The sequence below is a fragment of the Salvia splendens genome, chromosome 1 (genome assembly GCF_004379255.2).
Source record: "Salvia splendens isolate huo1 chromosome 1, SspV2, whole genome shotgun sequence".
Taxonomy (NCBI): domain Eukaryota; kingdom Viridiplantae; phylum Streptophyta; class Magnoliopsida; order Lamiales; family Lamiaceae; genus Salvia; species Salvia splendens.
In genome coordinates, this window is record NC_056032.1 from 45,082,418 (window position 1) to 45,107,841 (window position 25,424).

General features: G+C 34.8%; 4 protein-coding genes across 4 annotated transcripts; 3 read left to right on the forward strand and 1 right to left on the reverse strand.

Annotated features, from left to right (window-relative positions):
* Positions 1–3,167: 3,167 nt before the first annotated feature.
* LOC121801793 (cinnamoyl-CoA reductase 1-like) lies at positions 3,168–5,595 on the reverse strand. Its single transcript, XM_042201205.1, has 6 exons — positions 5,384–5,595; positions 4,729–4,898; positions 4,452–4,637; positions 4,204–4,366; positions 3,529–3,718; positions 3,168–3,448 (listed from the first exon to the last, which is right to left on the reverse strand). Exons 1-6 carry the CDS (start codon positions 5,499–5,501, stop codon positions 3,313–3,315), a joined length of 963 nt encoding a protein of 320 aa, XP_042057139.1. The 5' UTR covers positions 5,502–5,595; the 3' UTR covers positions 3,168–3,312.
* Positions 5,596–10,248: 4,653 nt separating this feature from the next.
* On the forward strand, positions 10,249–13,189 carry LOC121755257 (3-hydroxy-3-methylglutaryl coenzyme A reductase 1-like). Its single transcript, XM_042150537.1, has 4 exons — positions 10,249–11,220; positions 11,722–11,903; positions 12,117–12,463; positions 12,560–13,189. Exons 1-4 carry the CDS (start codon positions 10,340–10,342, stop codon positions 12,800–12,802), a joined length of 1,653 nt encoding a protein of 550 aa, XP_042006471.1. The 5' UTR covers positions 10,249–10,339; the 3' UTR covers positions 12,803–13,189.
* Positions 13,190–16,028: 2,839 nt separating this feature from the next.
* Positions 16,029–16,795, forward strand: LOC121801801. Its single transcript, XM_042201217.1, has 3 exons — positions 16,029–16,294; positions 16,376–16,450; positions 16,547–16,795. Exons 1-3 carry the CDS (start codon positions 16,130–16,132, stop codon positions 16,595–16,597), a joined length of 291 nt encoding a protein of 96 aa, XP_042057151.1. The 5' UTR covers positions 16,029–16,129; the 3' UTR covers positions 16,598–16,795.
* Positions 16,796–23,648: 6,853 nt separating this feature from the next.
* LOC121801810 (AT-hook motif nuclear-localized protein 25-like) lies at positions 23,649–25,352 on the forward strand. Its single transcript, XM_042201229.1, has one exon. The coding sequence runs from the start codon at positions 24,235–24,237 to the stop codon at positions 25,033–25,035; it is 801 nt and encodes a 266-aa protein (XP_042057163.1). The 5' UTR covers positions 23,649–24,234; the 3' UTR covers positions 25,036–25,352.
* The last annotated feature ends 72 nt before the right edge of the window (positions 25,353–25,424 follow it).

A 25,424-nucleotide genomic window follows, 5' to 3' on the forward strand; every position in this document is an offset into this window, starting at 1 on the left:
CCTACTCTCTCGCGCGTGTGGTTAAGTATATTGTTTCCTTTTTTAATGGGCTACTTTTTTTGGAATTTGAGTTGGATTAAATTATTAAAGAAATTTTAAACCGTATAATCCAGCCCAATTACATAACTAGGTTTCATTATATTTTTTTAAGGGGACTTACTATTGTATGTATAAATTTTCCAACAAATTTGGGCACTTATACAATTTAATTTAAGTATTTAAATTTTATTTGGATAATTATTTTAATCATTTTAAGTATTTAAATTTTATTCTTCTCTTTTCACTTTCGACACTAAATAGCAAAAGAATGATTTCATCTCACTTTTCATGCTCTTTTTCTAGTTCTCAATTTAATTCTTTTTCAATTAAATCACAATTCAATAAATACTGCTAAAAATAAGTTAAAGAAAGGTCTGCAAATATCCATGAGAAGAACATGCAAAGGTATATGTTAATTTGGGAAATGATTTCAATTCCTTTTCTGTTTGTAGTTTAAGAGCCTCGCTTGTGATCCATTTTTCTCTTACCCTGTGCTTATTTGAATAGCTGTTTGTAGTAAAGGAATTCATTGAATTTAAAGTATCTGCATACAAAACTTCTAGTGCTGTCTAATTGTTAGGCTAAAATTGGCTGCTACTTTTGTGTAGACAGAAATAGTGAATCCGGAGAATAAGGCTGTTGGCAATAGCCAAAGACAGAATGTAGGAGCATCTTCAAGATCAAATGATAAGTATAGTGCTAAGGCATATGAATTTTTAATGTTATGGCTGTGTTTGTGCTTCTGGTCTCATCCTAAAAACACTACAGCCTTTCCTTGTGTCGGATTTTGCCTCTGCCAACACATCCTTATCCTTAAAAATGATAGGAAGAGTTTCCTCATGTACGAAGACAGTGGACTCCTCTTTATAGTAGCCACTCATAGCAATTTGCCATTCGAATATTGTCTCAAACCCAACACGATTGATGATAAGATGTTGAACCCTCCTCGTAGACTAATAAACCCATAGTATCCTCCAGCTCACCAAGGATGCAATGACAATGCATCTTGACAAAGCAATATTGGAGAACATTTTTGCCATAACCACCTTTATAGGGTTGGGTCTATACGGTATATTGTATCGAAAATTTTGTATTGTTATCGTATCGAAAATATCTATAATAAAAGAATTTCATATCATTACCGTATCGAAAGTTTCGGTACACCGGATTTCTGTAGTTTAGATAATATCTACACCGTTATCGTATCGAAATTTCTGTATATCGTACCGAACTTCGGTATACCGTTTTGAACGGTATATCGAAATTAAATGGATATCTATTCATGATTTTAGGGTTTACAATAAATATTTTTTGAATATATAAATAAATTAAATGGATATCTATTTATGATTTTGAACTTTTAATCTTAAAATAAATTATATTATTATAATCAGTATAAACGGTATGTATCGATAACTCAATACGTATTGATTTTTGATATATTTCGGTATACCTATAATATCGTTATATATCGTATATTTGACATAAAACGGTATACCAAGGTATAAGAAAATCCATATCGTTATTGTATCGAAAACTTACTATACGGTATTGTATCGATATTTTTCGATATTTTTCAATATGATACGATCGATATACCATTTTTTCGGTATATTTACCCAACCCTACACCTTCATACACTTCATCTTCACCCTAAATTTAGGATATTGAACCAATAGCCTCGGCAATGGTAGGTAGTGACTTTGCACTAGCTCTTCGAAATTTCTGTCCCATGCACTCACTTGCCACACTCTAACTAACATCGGGCAGTGATTTCCCAAATGCCTCAATGCTTCTTATCTCCACAGGAAATGATCCTAGATTGGCCAAGGACATCGGAAGAAATTGTCAGACATTGTTGAGATAGAGAAGGGAGTAAGCTCGTGGTCTTTGATTAAAGACAACATTACACAAATGTGCCTCCCAGTCCACTTCAATGAGTCTATCTCATATCTACAAAGCTGTTTTGAAAACCCCCAAGGTGAATTATGTAACTAACTTGATGAATTTGCATATTATTGTTTTACTGGTTTGAAACATGTGGTTAGTAAACAATACTAGGATAGCAACCAAAGGGTTAAGCAATGAGCAAACTATCTTCTCTTTTTCTTTGTGCTAGTTTGTAGCAGATGGGGAAGAGTCTAGAAAACATATTCATCCAATTTATATGAAATCATTTGAAAACAAGTATTATTTTGCAATCCTCATAAAAACAAGTATTTCCATTTTCAACCGACCCAACGGCCAACACATAATATTCGAATCCAAGTTGTTGTAAATTTACTAGTACTACTAATTTTCTCTTTACACTTAAAACTTTAAAAACTATTATTTCTAAATTAGGTTTTAAAAAGTAGAGACATTTAAGTTATTGCAAAAAGTAGGGAAAAAGGATTCTTATGTTTGATGCTTTGAACTTTTCAAATATTAGTAAAAACTTTGATTTTTAATTTATGGATAGAAAATGCTAATAATTATTTTATTTAAATTATGCGATTTTTATTTCAAATATGTATTCTTTCAACTAATTTTAAAAAGATAATTACATACTAAATTACTAAGAGCATCCGCATCAGTGCGCGCCCGGAAGAGCCTCGTACCCTGCTCGCCGCTGTGCTCGTGCCGACGGCACGGCCCTGCTCTTAGCATCGAGCACCGCCGTACCGAAGAACAGGCTTACGTGTCGCGCTGTGATTCGCCAACGGCAATGCCTTTGGCTATTTTCTTTTCTTTTTTTTTAGCAGCAGCCCAATTACATAACATAACTACTAGGTTTCATTATATTTTTTGAAGGGGACTTACTATTGTATGTATAAAATTTTCCAATAAATTTGGGCACTTATACAATTTAATTTAAGTACTTAAATTTTATTTGGATAATTATTTTAATCGTTTTGAGTAGGCATAGCAGTGAAACAACATTCTTTTCTCTTTTCACTTTCGACACTTATAAATAGCAAAAGAATGATTTCATCTCACTTTTCATGGTCTTCTTCTAGTTCTCAATTTAATTCTTTTTCAATTAAATCATAATTCAATAAATAATTCTTTCATTTAGTAACACAACTTCATTTCAAATGCCGTATTATAAAATTTTCAAGTGTTGCTAAAAATAAGTTATAGAAAGGTTAGCCGTAAAATATCACATTCTTCATCAAAACCCAGTTACATAATTCTAAACTTTTAAAGAGGAGTAAAATAAGAAACTGCAAATATCCATGAGATGAACATGCAAAGGTTCTTAGGTACAACGATTGAAGCATAAGGTGCACTTCATGCCCAAAGGATGCCAAACTTTTTGTAACTCTCAACAGAGTCCACAATAGTTTCTTTCAATGGCCTAGGTTTCCAACCCAGTTTTTGCAGCTTCTCTGAACTGATTTTCAGCTGATCTTTCCCATCTTTGAAGCTGCAGTGTTATATAGGGAGACGTTCGAATAAGAACCTTCTTGTTACACGAAGATATTGAAGTCGAAGAAAGATAATTACCCTTGTGGATAGTCGTAGTTGGGATAAAATGTCTTGAGCATATCCACTAATTCCAAATTCGTGATCAAGTGACCCAAGCATATGTATCTGCCCTCAGCTCCGGGCTTCTCGTAGACTAGTATTAAGGCCTCGGCCACATCACGCACATCTACTAGCTTCCGAAGGTTGTTTTCAATTTCTTTATAGCATTCTGAAACAAGGGGAAGGCACTTCATGTTATGACCGGGTAACGAGACCTAAACTCGTGGTATATCAGTGGTCATTACTACAAACAATTCAAGAATTCAATTGTATGCTTCCCTAAGAGAGAACCTAGATCAAATACTACATCATACTGTATATGATACTCCCTCCATCCGAATTTCCAATTTGGGCCGTTCCATCACAATCAAGTGAAAATATTCATGAGCCATATCCCTCATAATCAACAATTTCCTAAGCAATTGTGCTCCAACGAAACGGGATAGAAGTAAGTGTGACTAAGAAAATGTCGCTAGGAGTGTTGTGAAACGAGAAAATGACAAAAAGATTACCAATTTCTAGATCATAGTTTCGAACATCATCATGAATGAAGTGCATAGCATAAAGTAATATCCATTTATTAGAAGAGCAATATATAAGGTGCAAAAGTGGTGATGTTTTAGGAAAAACAAATAGACAGAATTGAATCTGCACCTTTCAAAAGCTTAATAAGAACCAAACTGCTGGCATTTGCAGTCTCCTGCAGCAACGGCCCCAGCACGAGGCTTGGACATACTGTGACAACACTAAGCCCGCTCTTCTTTGCGTATTCCCAAGCCTCGGCTTCAGCCACTGTTTTCGAATAGGTATACCAGTTCTGTCACAGAGATCATCAAGAAATCAAGTCAGTGAAATTGCAACAAAATCATTTGAGGCCGGGCGGAGTTCTATGTTAAGATTACATTAGTCTTCATGCAGTGCTCCTTATCCGACCAACAATCCTCATCCATCACCCGATCCTGGGGCCAATCTGGGATCATTAGAACTGCAGAAATCGAAGATACAACCACAACACGCCCGATTTTTGCTTCGGAGCATGCTTTTAGGACATTGAGAGTGCCATTGAGTGCTGGCTGAACTAATTCCACCTACATAAAATTATGCAACACATTATACATTTCTAAAAATAATACATTAGCCCGAATTATTTCTATCTATCTGTCCTATCGAGTGAGGGACCTCTGGATTTGGAACGGAGCTCGGTGGGACGGGGCAGGCCACGTGGAAAACCCCGACACATCCTTTAACCGCTGCAAGAATGGAGTCGAAATCAAGCAAATCTGCCTTAAAGAACTTCAGCTTTTCCGCTGCATTGTCGAGTTTCCTCAAATACGCGTATTTCTCATCCCCTGCAACGTTACACGAAGAAAGCCAATGTTAATACAGGAATGATTGAGCATTTGAAGGATCAAAAGATCACACCAACTCAAAATTATCAAATACATCAAAGTAAACAGTGAAATAGCCTACTTCTATCAAAGCTATCACATAAATCAATAAATAAAACAAATTCCTCTAAGCCAAACGTGTCAATTTTGGGGGTTTATTTCATCAAGTGGCAAATTTCATACACAACTAGCAAATCAGGACTGATTCAACCTTTTTATGTTTCAATCATCAAATTATTTCATTTGGCTATATCTACGGACTACGGTGCATAATAATTGAAATTCGCTCAGCTAAATATATCCTAAATTTCAGAATTCAATCCGTAACTTCACTGAACCAAATAGTAATTATTATAATAGTCGATTAACAGAATAAATCATTGAATCAATGTTAGCAACAAAGAGAATTGTAGCAAAAAAAAGTACATATATAGAGAGAGAAGTACCGGGATTTCGGAGGGTGCCATGAACAGTGTAGCCTTTAGAGAGAAGGAGTTTAACGAGCCATGAACCTACGAAGCCGCCGGCGCCGGTGACACAAACAGTCTTATCTTTCTCCGCCATTTTTGTTGTCGGTCGCCGGTGATATTTATGCAGGATTTATATATAGTAGCACCGCCGCTAAATAATTATTTAATGAATTGCGTAATTCATTCGAAATTCTCTACCTTTAGGAGTCTTTTCTTAATAACACGAATTTTAAAATGTTAAGAAAGATTAGAATATAGATTCCGCGTGTATATTTACTATATTAATTTTAAATAAAATGTTAGTAGAATGATTTAGCTGAATATATGGCCCTATCAATTATAGTAAAAATAAATTGGAACTCATATTCGCAGACGGACTAAAATAGAAAAACGGACTCCTATCGTGGACGGAAAGGGTTTTTATTATTGAAAATATTGTAACTCTTTTCATCTTTAATTTTGTTTCTATCATTGTTATTCTATTATAATTAATGTATTTTTATTTATAGTAAAAATCAATTCATTTAGTTTTATTTCTTAGTCTGCTACATTGTTTATTTTTTCATTTTAATATGTTTATCAAAATTATTTTTGTGTCGTTCACAAATAGAACAATTTTTTTGAGGAGATGGGTCTTTACTTTCATTTAGTTTTAAATCTTTGGGTCATCTGTCCTACCCCATTGAGGTGCCTATAAATTAGATCGGGGATTAGTTATTGGAACCGCCACTAGACAACCTTGATAATTATCAAAAAAGAATTAGAAAAAAAAATAGAGAGAAAAATGTAAGAAGGAGAATTCCGTTGGAGCATATTATCTAGATATAAACTGACTAATTATTGTGAATGGGAAAAAAACTAAATTATGAATATTGGCAATATTTTTTCCTAGAGTTGGGCTATTTGGCCCATATGGATTAAAATGTATTCATAAGTGACTGTTTTGAAGCCCAATAATTGCCACATTTAACGCTAAACTTTTTTAGGAATTTTATGCCTTTCCGATAATATGTTTTTTCCTCTATTAATCATAATCTATGATTTCCACAAATTTCGACAATTTTATGTAAATACTTCTCAAGTACAAAACCTTACACGGTATTAATTAATCATATAAATATAGAAAATTAAAAGTAATAATTGTATGTGTAATCATCAATTTATAAATTTTGGGCATAAATACCTTGAATATGGAACAAAAAAAAACAAAGATAATTTACTAATACTAAGACAAAAAATAACTATAAATTTTGTCGAGTATCATCGATGGATCAAACTGACACAAGAAACCCTATAAATAGTTAATTAAAATTTAGGTGGTCCTAAACTATTGAAAACAATTATATTATGTAATAATTGCATCAACTTTCCATGATTAAATTATTAAAATAATTTTTTGTTTTATTAATTACTCCACATTCCAACTGACTTTATCCATGGTGCTAAGAAAACTCGAGAAGCCTCCAACTGTCCAATTATTATGCAAATTTGTGTCTATAAATTAGTTATCAAACAAACTTCATTTTTGGTCACACACACTATCATTTTGTTATTTAATTAAATGTAATTTCCCAATTCCCTTCCTAGTGTGGCTTCTAGAAATTTAATTTCAATATATGGTCTCGATTTTCTTTAAGATGGTAGTCCTTCGGAGGTAAATTTTGCTGCACTATACTTTTGTTGCATCATAATTAAAAAATAAAATAATTAGAAAATTAGTATTGAATTCATCGTCGGTATAACAAGGGGTTTCAAAATATTTTATATAATCCAAATTTACAATGGATAATTGCTTGTATTCTTCGTCAAACATAGCTTACTAGGAATAATACATTGTGTGATTTTACTTTAAACTATCGAGTTATTCAAATATTGGAATCTAATAATTATTTTTCTACAACAAAAAATCTAAAACGAGTCCATTATAAATATGATACGTGGATTGTAGCATATTAGTAATAGTAATGTGTAAAATTATTTACTTAAAGATAAGATTTGTGACATCTTACCTACCACCATAATCTATTTACATAACGACAACAAAAAAGATAAGGACAGTATGTACTGAAAATATGCATTATTATCCAAAACAAAAATAAAACTATAGAGAATTGTGTATTGGAAGAAAACATTTATCTATAATTAAATAAAATTAATTTGCTAAATCATGAATAGAAGTATACAAATAATAGTACAATGTTATGGTGTCAATTACATTTAGTACAACATTATTGCAAAAAATATATAAATCTGTAACATCGTTCTTTGGATTATATATATATATATATATATATATATATATATATATATATATATGCATATGTTCGTATAAGGTAAAATATGTGTGTTTATGTACTAATTAAAATTGGACCACATTATTGAGTATATATTACTACATATAGTTTATGATTTGTTCAAAACTATAGTAGTAATTTTTTTTTGAAATTGGACCACCAGTAGGTATCTAAACATGACGATGATGATGTTATATTGAGTGTATTATATTTATTTTAGGCTTTTTAGCTATATACTATAAATTTTTATATATTGATGTTCAAGTCAAGTATAGAGTTTTCAAATATGGCGTTAATAGTTAGTCATAAAAAAATCAGGCCAATGTCCAAATTGAAGATGACAAATTAATTATTGAGATTTTTTTTGGCGTACAGTCTTTGCTATAATGCCTTTAGTTTATTTTTTATATAATTATATTTTATGTTTAATATATATATATATATATATATCATAAATCATTTATAAAATTTAATTGACTACCTTCATTCAAAATATCATATTGCGAAAATCGAAATTATTGTTGAGTTTTTCTTTTTCTGATACTTAATAATTATACAAATTTTGAATAAAAAGTAAATTCTAATAGTAGTAATACATAAACTTTGGATTCTATAAGCTAAAGTCTATAAGTGTTTTTGAATTTTTAAATATATTAAGAAAGAAAAGTTTACTTAAATGATTGTAAAAAAATGTGAGTACACCATTCACAAGTATCTCTGTATCGATATCATTATCGTTTAGTTTATGCAAGTGTGTGTCACTTTTATTTTTAATTTCATTTCTCTTTTATTGTCTCCAAATGGTCATTTTCATATTTTATTATACATTAAACCGTGACAAAGTTCATTCAATTTACAAATTACGTGATCATAATTTTTTATGATACAAGGGGAAAAAAACAGTTATAACAACAACAATCACAATAATAATGTGTTCGCATATGATGTGTGAAATTTCTATCTCTCTTACATAAAAATCATGTTGTTATGAGAATAGGATAATATGTAGTAAAGTAATTATATTCATAGTAAATAACTATACTGAAAAAAAAATTACTTCTCCAAGATTTGGACATTGGTCTGCATTCATCCACCGTCAAAGATGTAACAGTCATAAATATTCATTGTTTACTAATTGAAAATAGCTTATTAATTTTTACTAATAAGTAAACTTTATTTTGAATATTTCCCTCTATATATATTCAATAATCTTTAATTCCACAAATTCAATTAAATGTGAAATTGACAAATTAAATGAAATTGATTGGACAAAACTTGATAAATTAAGTAGTATGCAATTTGTATGATTAAAGATGCCAATGCAACAAAAATGATATATTTCTGAAAATGAAAACTGCCAAAGTTAATCCCACGCAACAAAAGGAGGCTACTAAAACTTCAAAAGTGTTTTTTTTTTCTAAAATAGGTTTTAAAAAGTAGGTGTGAGTGAAATATATGTAAGCATGCCTATTCGCATTTAATTAGTTCTTGCAATATTTCCAATTTATCATTAAACACTGTATAATTTTTATAATACAAATATTTAATGAAAATGACTTTAGAATTATTGCTGCAGATACTCATAGCGAATTAATCAAGTAGACGTTTTTTTTAGAATGAATAGAAATTAATGTTGATATTGTCTATTTATTTGTTACATCTCATCCAATTATAAATACGATCCAACTCAGTTTGGAAGTAGGAAATACCTTTTTTTACCTTAATTGAGATTGATAAGTTTTCAAAAAAGAAACACAATTTTCCTCTCTTTATTATTTTATGTTCATCAATTAACTCACTAATCAATACTGTTATTATCTTATGTAGTAACGCCATCCAAAATAGGCGCCCAGCGACCGCCCAGTCGAGCGCCGGCGCTGGGCGGTTCGCTGGGCGATCTATTGCAGCCGCCCAGCGGGCGATTGGAGAGAGAAATCGCGCAGCGCTGGGCGGTCGCGTGGCGCTGGGCGGTGCGGTGGACGGTCCGTTCGGCGCTATTGCAGCGCCCGGATCGCCCAGCGCACCGCTTAGCGCGAAAAAATAAAAAAAAATTTCGAAACACTATACATACGCGCTTTGTTCGTCATTTTCATTCGCACCACTTGTTTTAACGAGTATTCTCTCTATCTTATTGTATTTTTTTATTATTGTACTTTTTTTAAAAATTTATGTATTTTTTTTATTATTATATTTTTTTTAATTAATGTACTTTTTAAATTATTGTACTTTTTTAAATTTTAATAGTATTATTAAACTTTTCCCGTATATGTCTCGTAAATTAAATTTCGCATATTGTGTGATTGTTAATTATTTCATTTTGTATATATTTGTTAATAGTGATGTGGATATTAGTGGCTAGGCTATGGCTGGGCTATTGCTGGGCTATTTGCTTATTTTGATGATGTGGCAGGAGGATTTTTAGTGCTGCTGATGTGGCAGTGGCTGGGCTATGGCTGGGCTATTGCTGGGCTATTCCTATTGTGGATGGCCTAAAGCAAAAGACGAGTAAAGACAATTTCAGTTAAAATTTTGAATATTTGTTAAATCTTCACTATAAAGAAACCAACCCTCCGAAATCATCGCTGCTTCCCTCCCTTCTCTCTCCGCCGCCGCCATCTCCGTCTCCGCCGCGCTACTCATGGACATCCGCCGGAGGCCAGCAAAGCCTTCCCAACCTCCTCCTCCGCTGCAATCGGCCTCCAAATCATCCTCCGTCGATCACCACCCCTCGTCCCCAAAAGCCTCCGATGCCCTACCATTACCCCTCTATCTCACCAACGGAATCTTCTTCACGCTCTTCTTCTCCGTCGCCTACTTCCTCCTCCTCCGCTGGGGCGATAAGATCCGCAATTCCACGCCGCTGCATATCCTCACCTTCTCCGAGATCGCCGCGATCCTCTGCCTAATCGCGTCCTTCATTTACCTCTTATGCTTCTTCGGAATCGACTTCGTGCAATCCTTCATCTCGAAGCCTGAGGAGCACCAGCAGTTCATCCTCCACGAGGATCGGAAGCCGATTGCGGCGGTGGAGCTTCCGCAGGGAGATGAGGAAATCGTAGACGGCGTCGTTTCCGGTGAAATCCCCTTGCATTCGCTTGAATCGAGGCTAGGGGACTGCCTTAGGGCGGCGAGGATACGGCGGGAGGCGGTGCAGAGGCTGGTGGGGAGGGGATTGGAAGGTTTGCCCGTGGAAGGATTCGATTACGACTCGATTCTAGGGCAATGCTGCGAGATGCCGGTGGGATACGTGCAGATTCCGGTGGGGATCGCGGGGCCGCTGCTGCTGAACGGCGGTGAGTACTCGGTGCCGATGGCGACGACGGAGGGGTGCCTCGTTGCGAGCACGAACAGGGGATGCAAGGCGATCTACGCCTCCGGAGGCGCGACGTGCGTGCTGCTGCGGGACGCGATGACTAGAGCTCCGGTGGTGAGGTTCTCGTCGGCGAAGAGAGCGGCGGAGCTGAAGTTCTTCCTCGAAGATCCTCTCCATTTTGATGCGCTGTCGGTCGTTTTCAATAAGTAAGTGAGGATTTCAGTTTTTGCCTCTTTTTTTTGTCTTCATGTTGCTGAGATAAAGTTGGAATGCAGATGTTATGTGAGCTCTTGTGTTTTTCCTTTATTAATTGGTTGAAATTGACTCAAGTATGGAACTAACACTCTATCAGCAATTTTGATGTGATTGGTGTTTGATGTTGCATCTAATGAAAATTAGGGCATCTGAAATTTCATGTCAATTTCAGAAACAGACAGATTGTCAATTTCATTAGGAATTAAAGCTATTCTGATGTGTTTGATGTTTGGTGTTTGAGCTTGCATCTTCTAAATTAGGGTTTTTTTAATTTTGATGTGGATTGAAAAAGTGTTTCAAGATGAGGATTGGGGATTTTGAGAAACAGCCTAATTTAACTCTTTATCTTTACATGGATGAATTTAGCCTGCAGGATAAATTTCATGATACTTAGAGTTTTTAAGATCAATTTGAAGGTTCTTATAATGACAATGTGTATCCTCTATGGACAGATCGAGTAGATTTGCGAGGCTCCAAAACATTCAATGTGCAATTGCTGGGAAGAATCTGTACATAAGATTCAGTTGCAGCACGGGTGATGCCATGGGAATGAACATGGTTTCGAAAGGGGTTCAAAATGTTTTGGACTTCCTCCAGAATGATTTCCCAGATATGGATGTCATTGGTATTTCTGGTAAGTGTGCTATCCAATGAGCAATAGCTTTGTTTCATTATTCATCTATGGCTACCTCAAACGAACTACTGTTGTCGTATTTTAGACTTTCAGTCTGTGCTTGTCATATTGTTTCATTGTGTTGGCTGTATGCTTTTTCGGGGGGATCATATTTTTCATTGGCACTGCCCTTTTTGCGTTATACCTGAGTTTAATTTGCCTTGCTCGGTGCAGGAAATTACTGTTCTGACAAAAAACCATCTGCAGTCAACTGGATCGAAGGGCGTGGTAAATCAGTTGTATGTGAGGCTGTCATCACCGGTGATGTGGTGTCGAAGGTACTGAAAACAACTGTACCCTCCCTTGTCGAGCTCAACATGCTCAAGAACCTCACCGGTTCTGCTGTTGCTGGCGCTCTTGGTGGCTTCAACGCACATGCTGCAAACATAGTCTCTGCAGTATTCATCGCCACTGGGCAGGACCCGGCTCAAAACATTGAAAGTTCCCACTGCATTACTATGATGGAGGCTATCAATGGCGGCAAGGATCTTCATATTTCAGTGACAATGCCATCCATTGAGGTATACGAGATCTTACTATGCATCATATATTGCTAACTAGGTATATCATAGTTTTGAGGGTTCTGAAAGCAACTGTGACCGTGTGGCGTGTTATAGGTTGGAACTGTCGGGGGAGGAACTCAACTTGCATCGCAATCTGCTTGCCTAAACCTTCTTGGTGTAAAGGGCGCAAATAAAGAGTCTCCCGGATCAAATGCCCGGCTCCTGGCCACCATTGTCGCTGGCGCTGTCTTGGCAGGAGAGCTCTCACTAATGTCTGCCATTTCAGCTGGCCAGCTCGTCAAGAGCCACATGAAATACAACCGATCAAGCAGGGACATCGCGAAGATTGGGTCCTGAAACTGTTGGTGGTGTCGACATAGAGGGGGTGGGTGGGAGTTTACAATCATGACGTGCCAGGAGAGACTGGTCGATCACGGGCGTGCAACTTTATGGAATGGGACTCGACTTGCCTGATGGGGCCAGCAAGTCTTGCGGATTATCCTTTCTCCTCGTTCCCGCCCCCCGTCTTCGTGTTTTTTTCTCAGTGAATCGAAGCTTTGCCGTTGGCAGTAATGGAGGCTTATATGTTTGTAGTGCAATCTTTCTTTCATCTTCTTCTTTTGTTTCTTCTTTGATGTCTAGAATCCAGATCATTGAATGTGGACATAAAGTTTGAAGCATGTTTTGTAATTATGTTGTGACTCATTGGACTTTTGATTAAGTGGTAGGGTCTCAATTGTGACATATCGTGTGATTGATGTATATTTGAGACATTGAAATTTCATTCAAATCATGACTTCGGATGAAATAATTGAAGAATGAAAGCAAGAAAAGTGGTAAGTTCCACATAGTTCGGTGGAGGATGTGACCTATTTACTTAAAATGGTTTAAGATGCATGTGAAGTTTAATAGTTGTAGTTAAAGAAAATTTGGCCCCACTAGAAGTATGGAAGTTTAATTTATTCTACTAGAAAGACTCAATACTGAAGAAAGATGATATGTTTGTTTTTTTTTCCATGAAAGAACCAAAAACCATTGAGCATATGTTGTTTGCAAGGAAGAACTAGAAAACCACTAGTCAATGGTACTACTCTTATCATAATCATGTATCGTGTCTACCAAAGTTTCGAATGACTGCCTATTTGAGAGGTGGAGAAGAAACACGTTATTTTGTGTCTCAAGATGATATCCAAAAATAGCCTTTGTCCACACAAATGATAAACAATTTGAAACACATTAGACCATCCTCATCGATGTTCTTGCGCAAGGACGCGTCCGTGCCGTCGGCAAGAGCAGATCCCTGCTCACCGCTGTGCTCTTACCGACGGCACGGCCTTGCTCGATGCATAGAGCACGTCCGTGCCAACGGTAAGAGCACGAGCAGCCGACGTGGCACGCTCTGATTGGCCGTTGGTTTATCATTTTTTATTATTATTTTTAAAAAATTAGTAAAAATCTGAAAAATTCATATTTAATAAAAAAAATTATTTTCCCACTTTCTAATAAAATATCCATTTTTTCATACTTTTAATCTATTTTTCATTATTTTTACCCCAAAATTCATAATTTCATCTATAAATACTCCCATTGAAGTATTTAAATTAAATAATGGAATGGTGGGACCCTAGAGCATGCTCTTGCGGAAGAGCATGGATGTGAGTGTTGTGCTCTTGCGGAAGAACAGAGAGTAAAAAATGAATAAAAGTGGATCCAAGCCTACATGCTCTTGCCAAAGCGCATGGATGAGGGCGAACAAGTTTCAGATAATCCACGAAAAATGCAATCAACTGAAGTGTTATTTGTTTGCTTGCCGCTGATAGCCGAGTATGCGTGGGGTGACTTGATTATGTCTTTGTTGTTATGACCTTATTGTTCGATATCTTATTTGTAATGTTGTTTGATTTGATTGTAATCCGAATAACCATATAGTACTTACATTGGTACATGTTACATTTAACAAAATTAATAGTAGCAAATTCTTACAATCCATAGAGTTCTTGTTATAATATTGTGCTATGTTATTATTTCAATGAAAAATGACAATCGTGTAAAAAAGTTAGAGCAAATCAAAGTCTTACTCTATATTTGAAGCTAGGAGTTTTAGTCCATATCATTTTTATTTGAGACCTAATATCAATAATTGTCCAAGTATCTAACTATGTACTTATGAATTTAGTGAAGTGGCACAATTTCAAGTTGTCCCAAGTTTCAAGACTGTCACTCATGTGAAATATTCTGGACTAAGGTCCACCAACATAAACATCATGTTGTTTTAGTTGTCTCAACACATAGTTTCTTGTTTCATTTTTTGCATGTGAATTGTTTGTGGTTGTGGGCCAGTTAGATTTTGTGTGGTTGCACATTGATTATATCGAACTTGAGTCTTGGGCCATACAAATTAGGTTGTCTATTTGTAATTCATCATAATTAGTAATTCACATATATTTCATAAGTAGGTAATAATTTAAAATATACTTATTAAAGTGTTTTACCTATTTTTAATTTGATTCATATTTAACTATTTAAGAAACAAAGTTATGGAAAAATCGTAAGAATTTTTTCATTGATGTTTTACCTTAGTAATAAAATACTAATGGAAAGGGGAAAATTGGTTACTACTTTGGAGTTTGGACCATATTACATTTTTTTTATCGAATGTGAAATCCATAGGGTTGGGTGTTGAGACTCCGACAAAGATTGAATTGAAGTTTGGGGGTCTTAGTAAATAAAATAAAATAACATGGTGTTAGTGTGTGCAAAGATATCATAGTGTTCGAATTATTAAATAAAATTTTCTAACCCACTACTGATTTATTAAATATAGATATTATGTAGTTCAGTCCATTCGTATACTTGGTGAGGAAAATAATAAGAAAATAAAAAGAGGAAAAGCCAAAAATCTTTATTTTGAAAAAATTCGTGTGTCTCGATCCCATATTTTGAAAGGTCAGCTGATTGAGACTTATATTATGAAATTTCCCTCTTGGGGATAGCTAAAAAATGCGTATATTCAATATGAATTGTGTCTTTTGTTTAAAGTAGGTATGAATAATGTCTTGGAAAATCAGTCAAATAAAATTGCAATCCAATTTGAGCTTATTATCAATGCAAATTTCATTCCACTGGGCCCATATATATTCACTGACTATGCAGTTTTGCAATATGCTTGCCTCAAAATAAAATAAAATAAAATAAAATACACCCATAGCCATAAATAGAGATTATGATTGAAACTAATGTAAAAACTATAAAGAAGTTAGTATAAAGTTATAATTAAATATTAAATTAATCTTCAAAGACACTTTAAGCTAATAACTGGGCATTTATGAGAAATGGTTTTACAAAATTTAATTCATTAGATTGATGAGAAAATTTGGGCCAAACAAATTCCTACATGGCTTCGTATTGGGCCGACTCTAAAAAACTGAGGCCCATTTAGTAATTATGCAGTCATAATTGTGACACGTCGCCTATATATTTTGGCATCTTCGCTTTAACGACGTGGACCAATTATGTCACGCCACACCTGAGTCCACATGGTCCCAGAGATACACCTGTCACACTAGATTCCGCCTCCTCTGCAAATCGCCACTGAACTGAATAGCAAGAAATCCCCAATTCCAAATCAGTGAGTGAGAGATTTTTGGAACCGAAACAAAATTTGAAGGGAAAAAATCCTCGCAGATGTCGGGCGGTTGGAGGAGAGCAATCGGTAACGCGAGGTCCTTTGTTGGAAATTCTATGGGCGGCCTCAGAGGCGGCAGCAGTTTAGCGTCGTGGGCCGTCGCTGGAACCCTAGCTTATTTCCTCTGGGTTCGGCCGTCGCAGCAGCTCAAAAGAGAGCAAGAGGTAGAAACGCAATCGTATTTGTGTTTAATTTGTCCATTTTCCCCTAATTTTTCGAGTGATCGATTTGTTTCGAATTTGCAGGAACGAGCTGCGTTGGCGGCGGCGTCAGATTCTTACCGGTATATTGAGAAGCGGAAACCAATTCCAGATCCTCAGGTTAGTATAGTACTGAATTTTGCATTTTTGGAGGAGCTTTTGATTTTGATTGAATTGGGAAAATGTTCAATTTTGGGAAAATTGATGAATTTGCAGGAAACCGGATTGATTTACGGGAACAAGAGTGGAGTTAAAAAATCTGAGTGAAGTTATTGGAAGATCGAGATGGTTAGTAAGTTTAATTAGCTTGAAAGCCTTGAATGATCTGAAATTTTTTGTGTTGTGATAGTTTCGTCTTTACTAATTATACATGTGTGTATACTATGAAGATAGCTGGACTAGGTGTTTTTTTGTGTATCCAGAGTCCGAATTTTGAATAAATGATCAAAGAATTTCTGGCTTGAAGTTTTGTTGTTTGTACTCCATCTGAGATGTCTGCACTCTTCATTTTGTTGTAGAATTGTTCGAATCGGACTCGTTTCTGGTCATTGTGATTGATAGTTGGTGATGAATACTCGAACGGTTATTGGTTTATTCGTTTAGATAGTTTTAGTGGAAGAAGAAGTTTAGAGTCTATATCATATGAGTGAATATGAGATTATCAAGAATTGGGAATTCGGGGAAAACACATGGAAGTTGGAACTGTGGTTTTATAATATGACGACTCCACAGAGCTTCCTAAGTAAGATTGATTTTATATTTGAACGCGTAATTGCTAAAAATCTGACTTATTGATGTGTATGTCTTATAATCTGATGCAATAGTGACGGTGAAACAAAAAATCAAGAACTGCCGAGCATGCTATAAAACAATTCAATTGCTTGACCAAAATTCTCAAGGGATATTTTAGCCATTGTTTTTTTTTCTATGTTATAATGTTAAACATATAAACACGTTGACGATTCATCTATTTTAGAATCTTATTTGACCATCATTTATTCGATAGTGTTATCTTGAGTAGAGAATTGCTTGCTTTGGCGTTTGCTAATAGTTGTAGTTTTAAATATTGTTATTTCATTAAGCAGCTTGCAACTCTTCAGGATGATAATGATTCCACACATGCATAAGATTTTGCCAGTAAATAAATTATCTGTATAATGTGTTCTTATTGCAAAGGCTTCAAATTGTGCAACGTAGTAGTCGATTTTCATATATACCAAAACTCATATTTTCTTGTAATTACATTGATTTCCACGCATGCTTCCCTAAAACATCATGATCCAAGTTGGCAGCAATTGCACCAATTTGACTCAAGGCTTGAAAATCTCTAGAACCCGAATTGAAGCTATTCTTCGCCAACATCTTAAGATTGGGATTCAGTTATAAATTATGCCTCTAGATATTTTATACCAGAGTCCATAAATAACGAGAGTGAGTCATCACTTTATGAGATAAACATCCCCCTAACTCTTAACAAGGACAAGAGATTATGGTTTGCAGCTTTCAAGATAATTTCCTCTGTGTGGCATGCTCTATGTTGTTTCGAACATTGTCACACCTGATTTTTCTTCCGAAGCATCTCAATGACATTATCTCATTTAAGTTACTTGGCCTTTAACTTATCCCCATTTAGGCTAGAAATGGCTACGATTGCAGCCAAAAGCGATAGAAATCAACCAGTATTTCACAGTACTGCATCCAGTGATTCACCACATAGTCCTCTTTACATAATTCATCGTGACAAAATCTAGAGTTCTGTAAGCAGTCTAAATCATGGAACATTGAATGTCGATGGTCATGGTCTTTACATACATTTTGTAAAATTCTATTTTTGTATGCTTGTGTATTTAACCTGTACAGGTTGAGAAAAAAATGCAGTTGGTGGAGGGTCTCTTTGACTTATATCATGTTATGCTTTTCTTTTGCATCTTTTTTTACAGTCTTCTTTTGTGTTTCCATGAAAACATTTTAGGTAAAAATTATTTTCAAATTTTGCTGCTGAGTTGTTGGACATGTTTGTTGAATGAAGAATTCATTTGCTTGAATTTGCAAAAACATAATTGTTTCAACCTGTTGACCAATTGAGATACATTGATTGTGCAATTTGACTATTTCTTGTCGACTTGATGAATATATGATGACTCTTGTTGATAGCCAATATATGGTCACATTATCTCTTTATTTCAACTATTATATGCTCATTGTCTTATTTTTCATTTTAGTAGATATTACAGAAAGTGATATTATAGGAATTGTAACAATGTTTTTATTAAATTGATTAAAGAAAAAGGGTTACTTCCCATACTAGTTAGCATCACTGATTAAATAAAATTATGCCACAACATATGACTATTTTTTTCTTCTTTTGGCCCCTTATGCAAAAGAGTTGTTTAGATAGTAATTTTCTATTATGCACTACTAAAAAGCTCTTAACAACTTTGAACTCTCTTTTGATTTCTTTAAGCAGGACAATAATTGGTGTTTAATTGTTTATAGACCTTAATCAAACTTTTGCTTGATGTGGCCCCCTCGATGTGTTAATTTGTTTTGTGTGTTTAAATATAAAATAGTACTCCCCCGTCCCTAGAAATTTGTCACATTTCATTTTTACCATTTTTTATAGTAGACCCGACATTCCACTAGCTCATTCCCCTCATTTTATTTTAAAACTAAAATTTAAAAGTAGAACTCACATTCCACTAACTTTTCCAACTCACTTTCTATTGCATTTCTTAATACCCGTACCGGGTCAAATGGTGCCAAATTTTTAGGGACGGAGGGAGTAGTATCTTTCGAAGAAATAGAAAAATAGGATTCTTTTTACCTATTATAAACCACTAGATGTAGCAACAATTTTAGGCAGAACATAAAGGAATTCTCATGGTTCCATGTTCTTGTGTCGAGGTGGATGAACATAAATTGATCCTTGAAAGATTGAGTTATTATTGTCATCAATTGAAAAACTATTAAAAGTATGATTAGATCAAATGCATTGAGAAATATTGAAACTCTTTACTTATTTTTCACATGTATAGGAGAATTGAGAAATATTGAAACTCTGATTTAATACTATTTTGTTTTCAAATGTTATGGAACTGACTAAAATTCAACCAAATTTCAATGACAATTATCTCTTTACAAAAAGAATTAGTCAAATTACATTATAGTTTCATGCTAGATTATTAGTAAGGCTATAACCTAAATTAGTATATCAATCAAGATATATGTATGATGAATTAGTATGCATTATGTGATTAAATACATGGAAAATTGCATAGATTAAATTAGTAGCTAGGTGGGTGGGTGCCCCTCATCATTGTTTCCACCTACTATATTTGACATTGGCAAGAAAGAAGATTGCAAGAAAATATAGTTTGTGCACTTATTAGTGTTCACATGCCCATGTTCACACACTAAATGAATAAAATGGGTTTGACTTCATATGATTCAATGCAATCAAGTCATCATGCTTTACAAGGGTGATTGGGGAAGATGTATAGTATGTAGCCAAAATTATAAAATATAAATCATTTTTTTGTATAAACATATGGAGTAGATTAGTTATCTCTCCCTTCCTCACACAATATTTAGAGGAATAAATAATAAGATATGCTTGTGTACTAATTTTGCTTAGATTTTAGCACCAAAGTAGCAAATGTCATCTCAAAATGGGCATATATGGATTTTTGAGCCCAAGTGGGGATGTGTGGTAGGGCTAAAGATGTTAATTTGGAGATATATGATTGCATCAATATTTGACTTCTTGTATGCCCATCCCTTATTTCAAGTTGCTAAATTATTTGGAAAATTCTTCATCATACTATCATTTTCTAAATGGTTAGCATTTATATTGGTATTCTTTACAAAACGCTAAAGTTTATGTGCTTGGTCGTATTGTGAATGCTTTAAATATAGCGTTAAATAGGGCAAATTGTCAGACTAACCATGCAAGTTTGGTTAAATTCTAGCTCTATCTCATAATTCTATCATAAACTTTAAAATTGTTCATAAAGAAAAAAATATGACTTGGTTGAATGACATCGTCAATATATATCGTGTGGTCAATCAGAGTTTTTCGAATTGTTGCAAATAACCCCAAACTTCATTTTCTTTTTTTTTACTGATTTTTAAAATTATAGAACATGTCATGATTTAATCAAACTTCATATTTTTTCTTACTACTTCACCAAATTTCGTAATTTGGGCCCATTTGCTATCATGTCTATGTTTCCCTAAATTAATTACACGGCCACTCTTTCAACATCGATGAATAAAAAATGTTTTTCCATAGTATTATGGTCAATTGCTACAATTAATAGAGTATTCAATAGCCATTTTAATTGCTAAATTTCAGTGTGATGTCCTCTGTTTTTCCCACATCAAGAAACAATCTTTTTTCTCCCATCACGAAATAGGGAAGATGCATGCATGTCGATTTTCCATGTCTCATTTAATTAATCATGATCTATATTAGAAAATAATTTAAATTAGCTGACGTGGAAGTGATGGTTAAGGAGTTAAAGTCAATCGTATAAATGTGTGCCAAATTGATTTATTGAAGCATCTAGATTGTGTTTAGCAATTATGCAACGCCACAACAATAATTCAAGTTTAATTAATACACGATTTAATGTGATTTATTAGTTATTACACTCAAATTCAATCCATTTGATGAACCCCCAAATAGTGAAACTTATAATGTACAAAGAAAAAGATCTATAGTTTAATCTCTACCATTATTCTTTCTTGCTCTATAAAACTTTTTATTGAGTATTATGTCTGAAAGAAAGTTAATTAGTCTTCAACAGTGGTACAATTATATTTTAGGCTCAAATGAAAACCTCATCACCTCCAAATATATATACACATTTACCATCGTATCAAAACTTCCCGATAAACAATTCCTTGTGTTTATTCTTCAACATTCGTGATATTATTTGTACTAATTTTCCAACATTTTTTTGGCCCTATTTCCTTATTTGACACCAAAAATTGCATATAAATTAGTATCTAATATTAGCTTATTTACGTCTTAATTAATTTAAAGAAAACGGTTGGATTTAAATAATACTATCTCCATCCACAAATAATAGACCTGACCAGTTTTATCATTTTCGCTTTTGCATCAAAATCAGACCAATTTCTAAATATGAAAAATTTTAAACATTTAAATACTATGGACTCCACAATCCACTAATACTGAGTATTTTTTTTACTCTCTTTTTTACTTTATCAATTACACATTAAAATTCATACCTCGCCAACTAGTTTATTTTTTTAGAGAGAGTATTTTTTAAGTGGTCTATCTAATCTATTTAGTATGAGAAGTATCATCTTATATGCCTACATATTAGTCAATACTTAGTGTATTCTGCGGTCGATAATGTCAACTGAAATAATAATGCAAAAAATAGAATATCGACACCTATTTTTTTATTCTCTTTTTAAAATATTTCCTCATCTCTCAACTTCTCATATATTATTATATAAATATAAATACACGTGTGTGAATTTATAATATAAAAATAAAAATTAGTGATATATTTGGATGGAGGGTACACCTGAAATGAGAATTTAATAAATTAGTGGGAAGAAATTAATTTGATAGTGGTTGGTTGGTGGTGTGGCGGTGGTCAATATTTGTGTGGGTGGGGACTGTTTGGGGACATTTTGTGGGGCATTTTCTGATTTTTTTTTGTTTCCAATTTGGGTGAAATTAATTATAAACACCTTATTTTGTCGTTCATATTTATAAATAATTATATGTGTGTGGATGTAATCTTTCATTTGCACTTTGGAATCAAGAAGTCACGTTTATTGTGATAAGTAGATTAAACTTTTACATTATTTGGATGTATCTGCATATATATTCCGCCCCCTCCGTTTCCGGATCCTGGATCCGCCACTGACTTGGATTATAATGAAAAATATCTTACTAACTAAGTTGATATTTAAGTTAAATCAAATAAAATTGGACACATTATATTAGTAGTAGTATATATTCACATAACTCAACATTCAACACAAGATGAATTTTATATGGAGTTTAGTTTTTTATTTTGATAAATTATTGGAAAATTGATGAATTTTGTGGCGTCTTGCATCTGAAAAACAGCCTAAAAACCATGGACATTGTATTCATTTGCAATTATAATTTCATCACAATTTGTTTAGTGAAATTATATATATGAAGCTATGAAATTATTATATATGGACGTTAAAGATAAGTTATTCCCTCCGTCCCAACTAAAATGACACACTTTTATTTTTAGTTTTTCTCAATCAAGATGACACATTTCTATTTTTAGTAACTTTATTTCTTCAATTAATACACTCAACCACTTTTTTCTCCCTCTATTAAATATTCAATTCTGTTTGTCTCCCCATGTAATAATTATATCTATTATTTATCTTTCTAATTAACTATATTACCAAACAATTACTAAAATTGTGTGACGACTAAAAAATATGTCATCTTAGTCGGGACAGAGTTCCACCGCTAGATGATTGATTTTTTCCAATTAGGTAATTTTGAATGGAAGAGTCTAGAAATTGGAGACAATTTGACACTTATTTTTATTTTGTTACATGGAGTACCTTACATTATTTGAATGGATGGGTTGATTGATTGGCATTAAATGGTGCATGGGAAAATCCAAAAAATGGAAAGTGATAAGATTAATATTCAGAAGTGGAATAGATTGAAATGGGGAAGTTCCAATTAACCCAGACACAGACGCAGACACATTACCCTTTTGACTCTTTGACCCAACTACACCACCTACATTTTTATTTTTTAATCCCCAATAACTTTACTTTATTTAAATAGGTAATGGAATTGTGGAAAGGTAAATAATTTATTTAAATAGGTTCAAGACTAGCTAGCTACGAGTTTTTGTTATTCAAAATGGTTGAATATTTATAATTAAATTAGTGTTATTTGATTTTATTATAATTAATTCAATTCTTTCCACTGATTTACAAGTCCTCATTGATGCGTAACAACTATATCTATAGTTGTACATACGTATTTGGGAGATTCTAAATATGATCACCATACATGTCAATGCCACCCTTTCATTTTCAAATAAGAGAAAATTTTCTTACAATTACCCATCCACCAATGAACAAAGAACATGAAATCACATCATTCATTTATTAATTTGTTGAGTAAAATATAGAGAAATACACGTAGAAAGCAGTGAAGAAGTAAATTGTCTGCTTTACAATTCCCCCCTCTTTCTCTAGAAATCAATGCAAAGCTACCAAATACTATCTCATCTCCAACCTCTTCCACTTATCTTTATACCTCACATTTAAATCCATGCATGTCTAATTACTAATTATTATCATCCCCACTATTTTAATTATTCTCTCATTCTTCTCTATATAATAATATTACACCTCTCCAACTTTTCTCCCTTTTTCTTTGTTTACTTCATTAGTTCATTTACTATTTCCATATCTCTCTCTCTCTAGATTCTCTCACTTCACCGCAAAGCATCTCAGAAACATTACTTCCCTCAGACTTCATCCTTCTTTGACGTAACTCACAAAAGGGTTTCATTATTTTCAATTTTTCTCAATCTTTCTTGGTCTTTTATGCAAGTTGTAGTCGTAAAAATTGAATCTTTACACAAGATCATTACAAGAAAGCGTTCAAACTTGCTGTTTTTGAGTAGTTGGAAATTCTTATTATAATACTTTATTCAATTTATGGAGATGTAGATGTCCAATCACACTTCTTGGATTCTGGTCAATAGTAATAATATTTCCACCCCCTCTCTCTCTCTCAATCCATATCAAAAAATTCAATCTTTTTCTTGTCAGATATTAGTACAAACCATATTTACCAGAAAAAAATTCAATCTTTTTAGAATTTAGAGAGAGAGATAGATGCAAGAATGGAGGGATATGTTCATCAGCTTCTAACAAACCCTAATTCAGATATGGAAGACTCCCCAAATGAGAAGGAATTGGAGGCGGGGGCCACCACGAGCTCCGGCGGCAGCGGGCGGCGGCCCAGGGGGCGGCCGCCGGGATCGAAGAACAAGCCGAAGCCGCCGATTGTGGTGACACGTGACAGCCCCAATGCGCTGCGGTCGCACGTGCTGGAGGTCGCCTCGGGAAACGACGTCGTCGAGAGCGTCGGCAACTACGCGCGCCGCCGAGGGAGGGGCATCTGCGTCCTCAGCGGCGGCGGCACGGTGGCGAACGTGACTCTCCGGCAGCCTGCGGCGGCGGGGGCGGTGGTGACTTTGCACGGCCGTTTTGAGATTCTGTCGATTTCGGGCACGGTGCTGCCGCCGCCGGCGCCGCCGGGGGCGGGGGGTTTGTCGATTTTTCTCTCCGGCGGGCAGGGGCAGGTGGTTGGGGGGATCGTGGTGGCGCCGCTCGTGGCGTCGGGGCCGGTGGTGCTGATGGCGGCGTCGTTTGCGAATGCGGTGTTCGAGCGCCTGCCCTTGGAGGAGGAGGAGGAGGGCGGCGCAGCCGCGGCAGCGGCGGCGCCGAGCGCGTCTCAGTCGTCTGGGGTCACGGCGGGCGGCGGCGGCGGTGGGGATGGATCTTTTTTGAATTCCGGCGGGGGAGGGGGGAATAACGCGGCGGCGCAGCCGGGGAATTATCCGTTTTCGGCGGATCTTTTCGGATGGGGCGGGGGAGGAGGAGGAGGCGGCGGCGGTGGGGGTGGTTCGGGGGGGTTTTGATGATGAATGCAATGTTTTATTTCATGTGGAGGATTTGGGGGAAATGGGATGGAGAAGAGGTGTTTTTTGATGCAAATGAAGAGGATGATGAATGTGGAGGTGAGTGTAGGTTGCACTTTGTGCTTAGATAGTGGTACTGTTTGGACATATTTTGGTGATGCTTCTGACTAATGTTTTGATTTACATCAGTTGCAAAGGGCACATTTTGTTTACTAGGATTCTAATTTGGCTTTGGCAGTAGCATATTTGATGTATCTCGGATATTACTAATACTACTACTTTGCATGTCTATTGAGTTTCCATTTCTTTTGTTGTCATATTTGTTTGTTTGTTTCTATATGTATGCAATGCGATTTGGGATTGTGGATTCAGTTTCTTGTGATTTATTT

Coding starts and splice junctions, on each gene's coding strand:
- LOC121801793 (XM_042201205.1), bottom strand. CDS start 5,501: ATGGCGGAGAAAGATAAGACTGTTTGTGTCACCGGCGCCGGCGGCTTC. Junction 4,899..5,383: donor TGGCACCCTCCGAAATCCCG/GTACTTCTCTCT, acceptor GTAACGTTGCAG/GGGATGAGAAATACGCGTAT. Junction 3,449..3,528: donor AACTACGACTATCCACAAGG/GTAATTATCTTT, acceptor ATAACACTGCAG/CTTCAAAGATGGGAAAGATC.
- LOC121801801 (XM_042201217.1), top strand. CDS start 16,130: ATGTCGGGCGGTTGGAGGAGAGCAATCGGTAACGCGAGGTCCTTTGTT. Junction 16,295..16,375: donor AGCTCAAAAGAGAGCAAGAG/GTAGAAACGCAA, acceptor TCGAATTTGCAG/GAACGAGCTGCGTTGGCGGC. Junction 16,451..16,546: donor AACCAATTCCAGATCCTCAG/GTTAGTATAGTA, acceptor ATGAATTTGCAG/GAAACCGGATTGATTTACGG.
- LOC121801810 (XM_042201229.1), top strand. CDS start 24,235: ATGGAGGGATATGTTCATCAGCTTCTAACAAACCCTAATTCAGATATG.
- LOC121755257 (XM_042150537.1), top strand. CDS start 10,340: ATGGACATCCGCCGGAGGCCAGCAAAGCCTTCCCAACCTCCTCCTCCG. Junction 11,221..11,721: donor CTGTCGGTCGTTTTCAATAA/GTAAGTGAGGAT, acceptor CTCTATGGACAG/ATCGAGTAGATTTGCGAGGC. Junction 12,464..12,559: donor TGACAATGCCATCCATTGAG/GTATACGAGATC, acceptor GGCGTGTTATAG/GTTGGAACTGTCGGGGGAGG.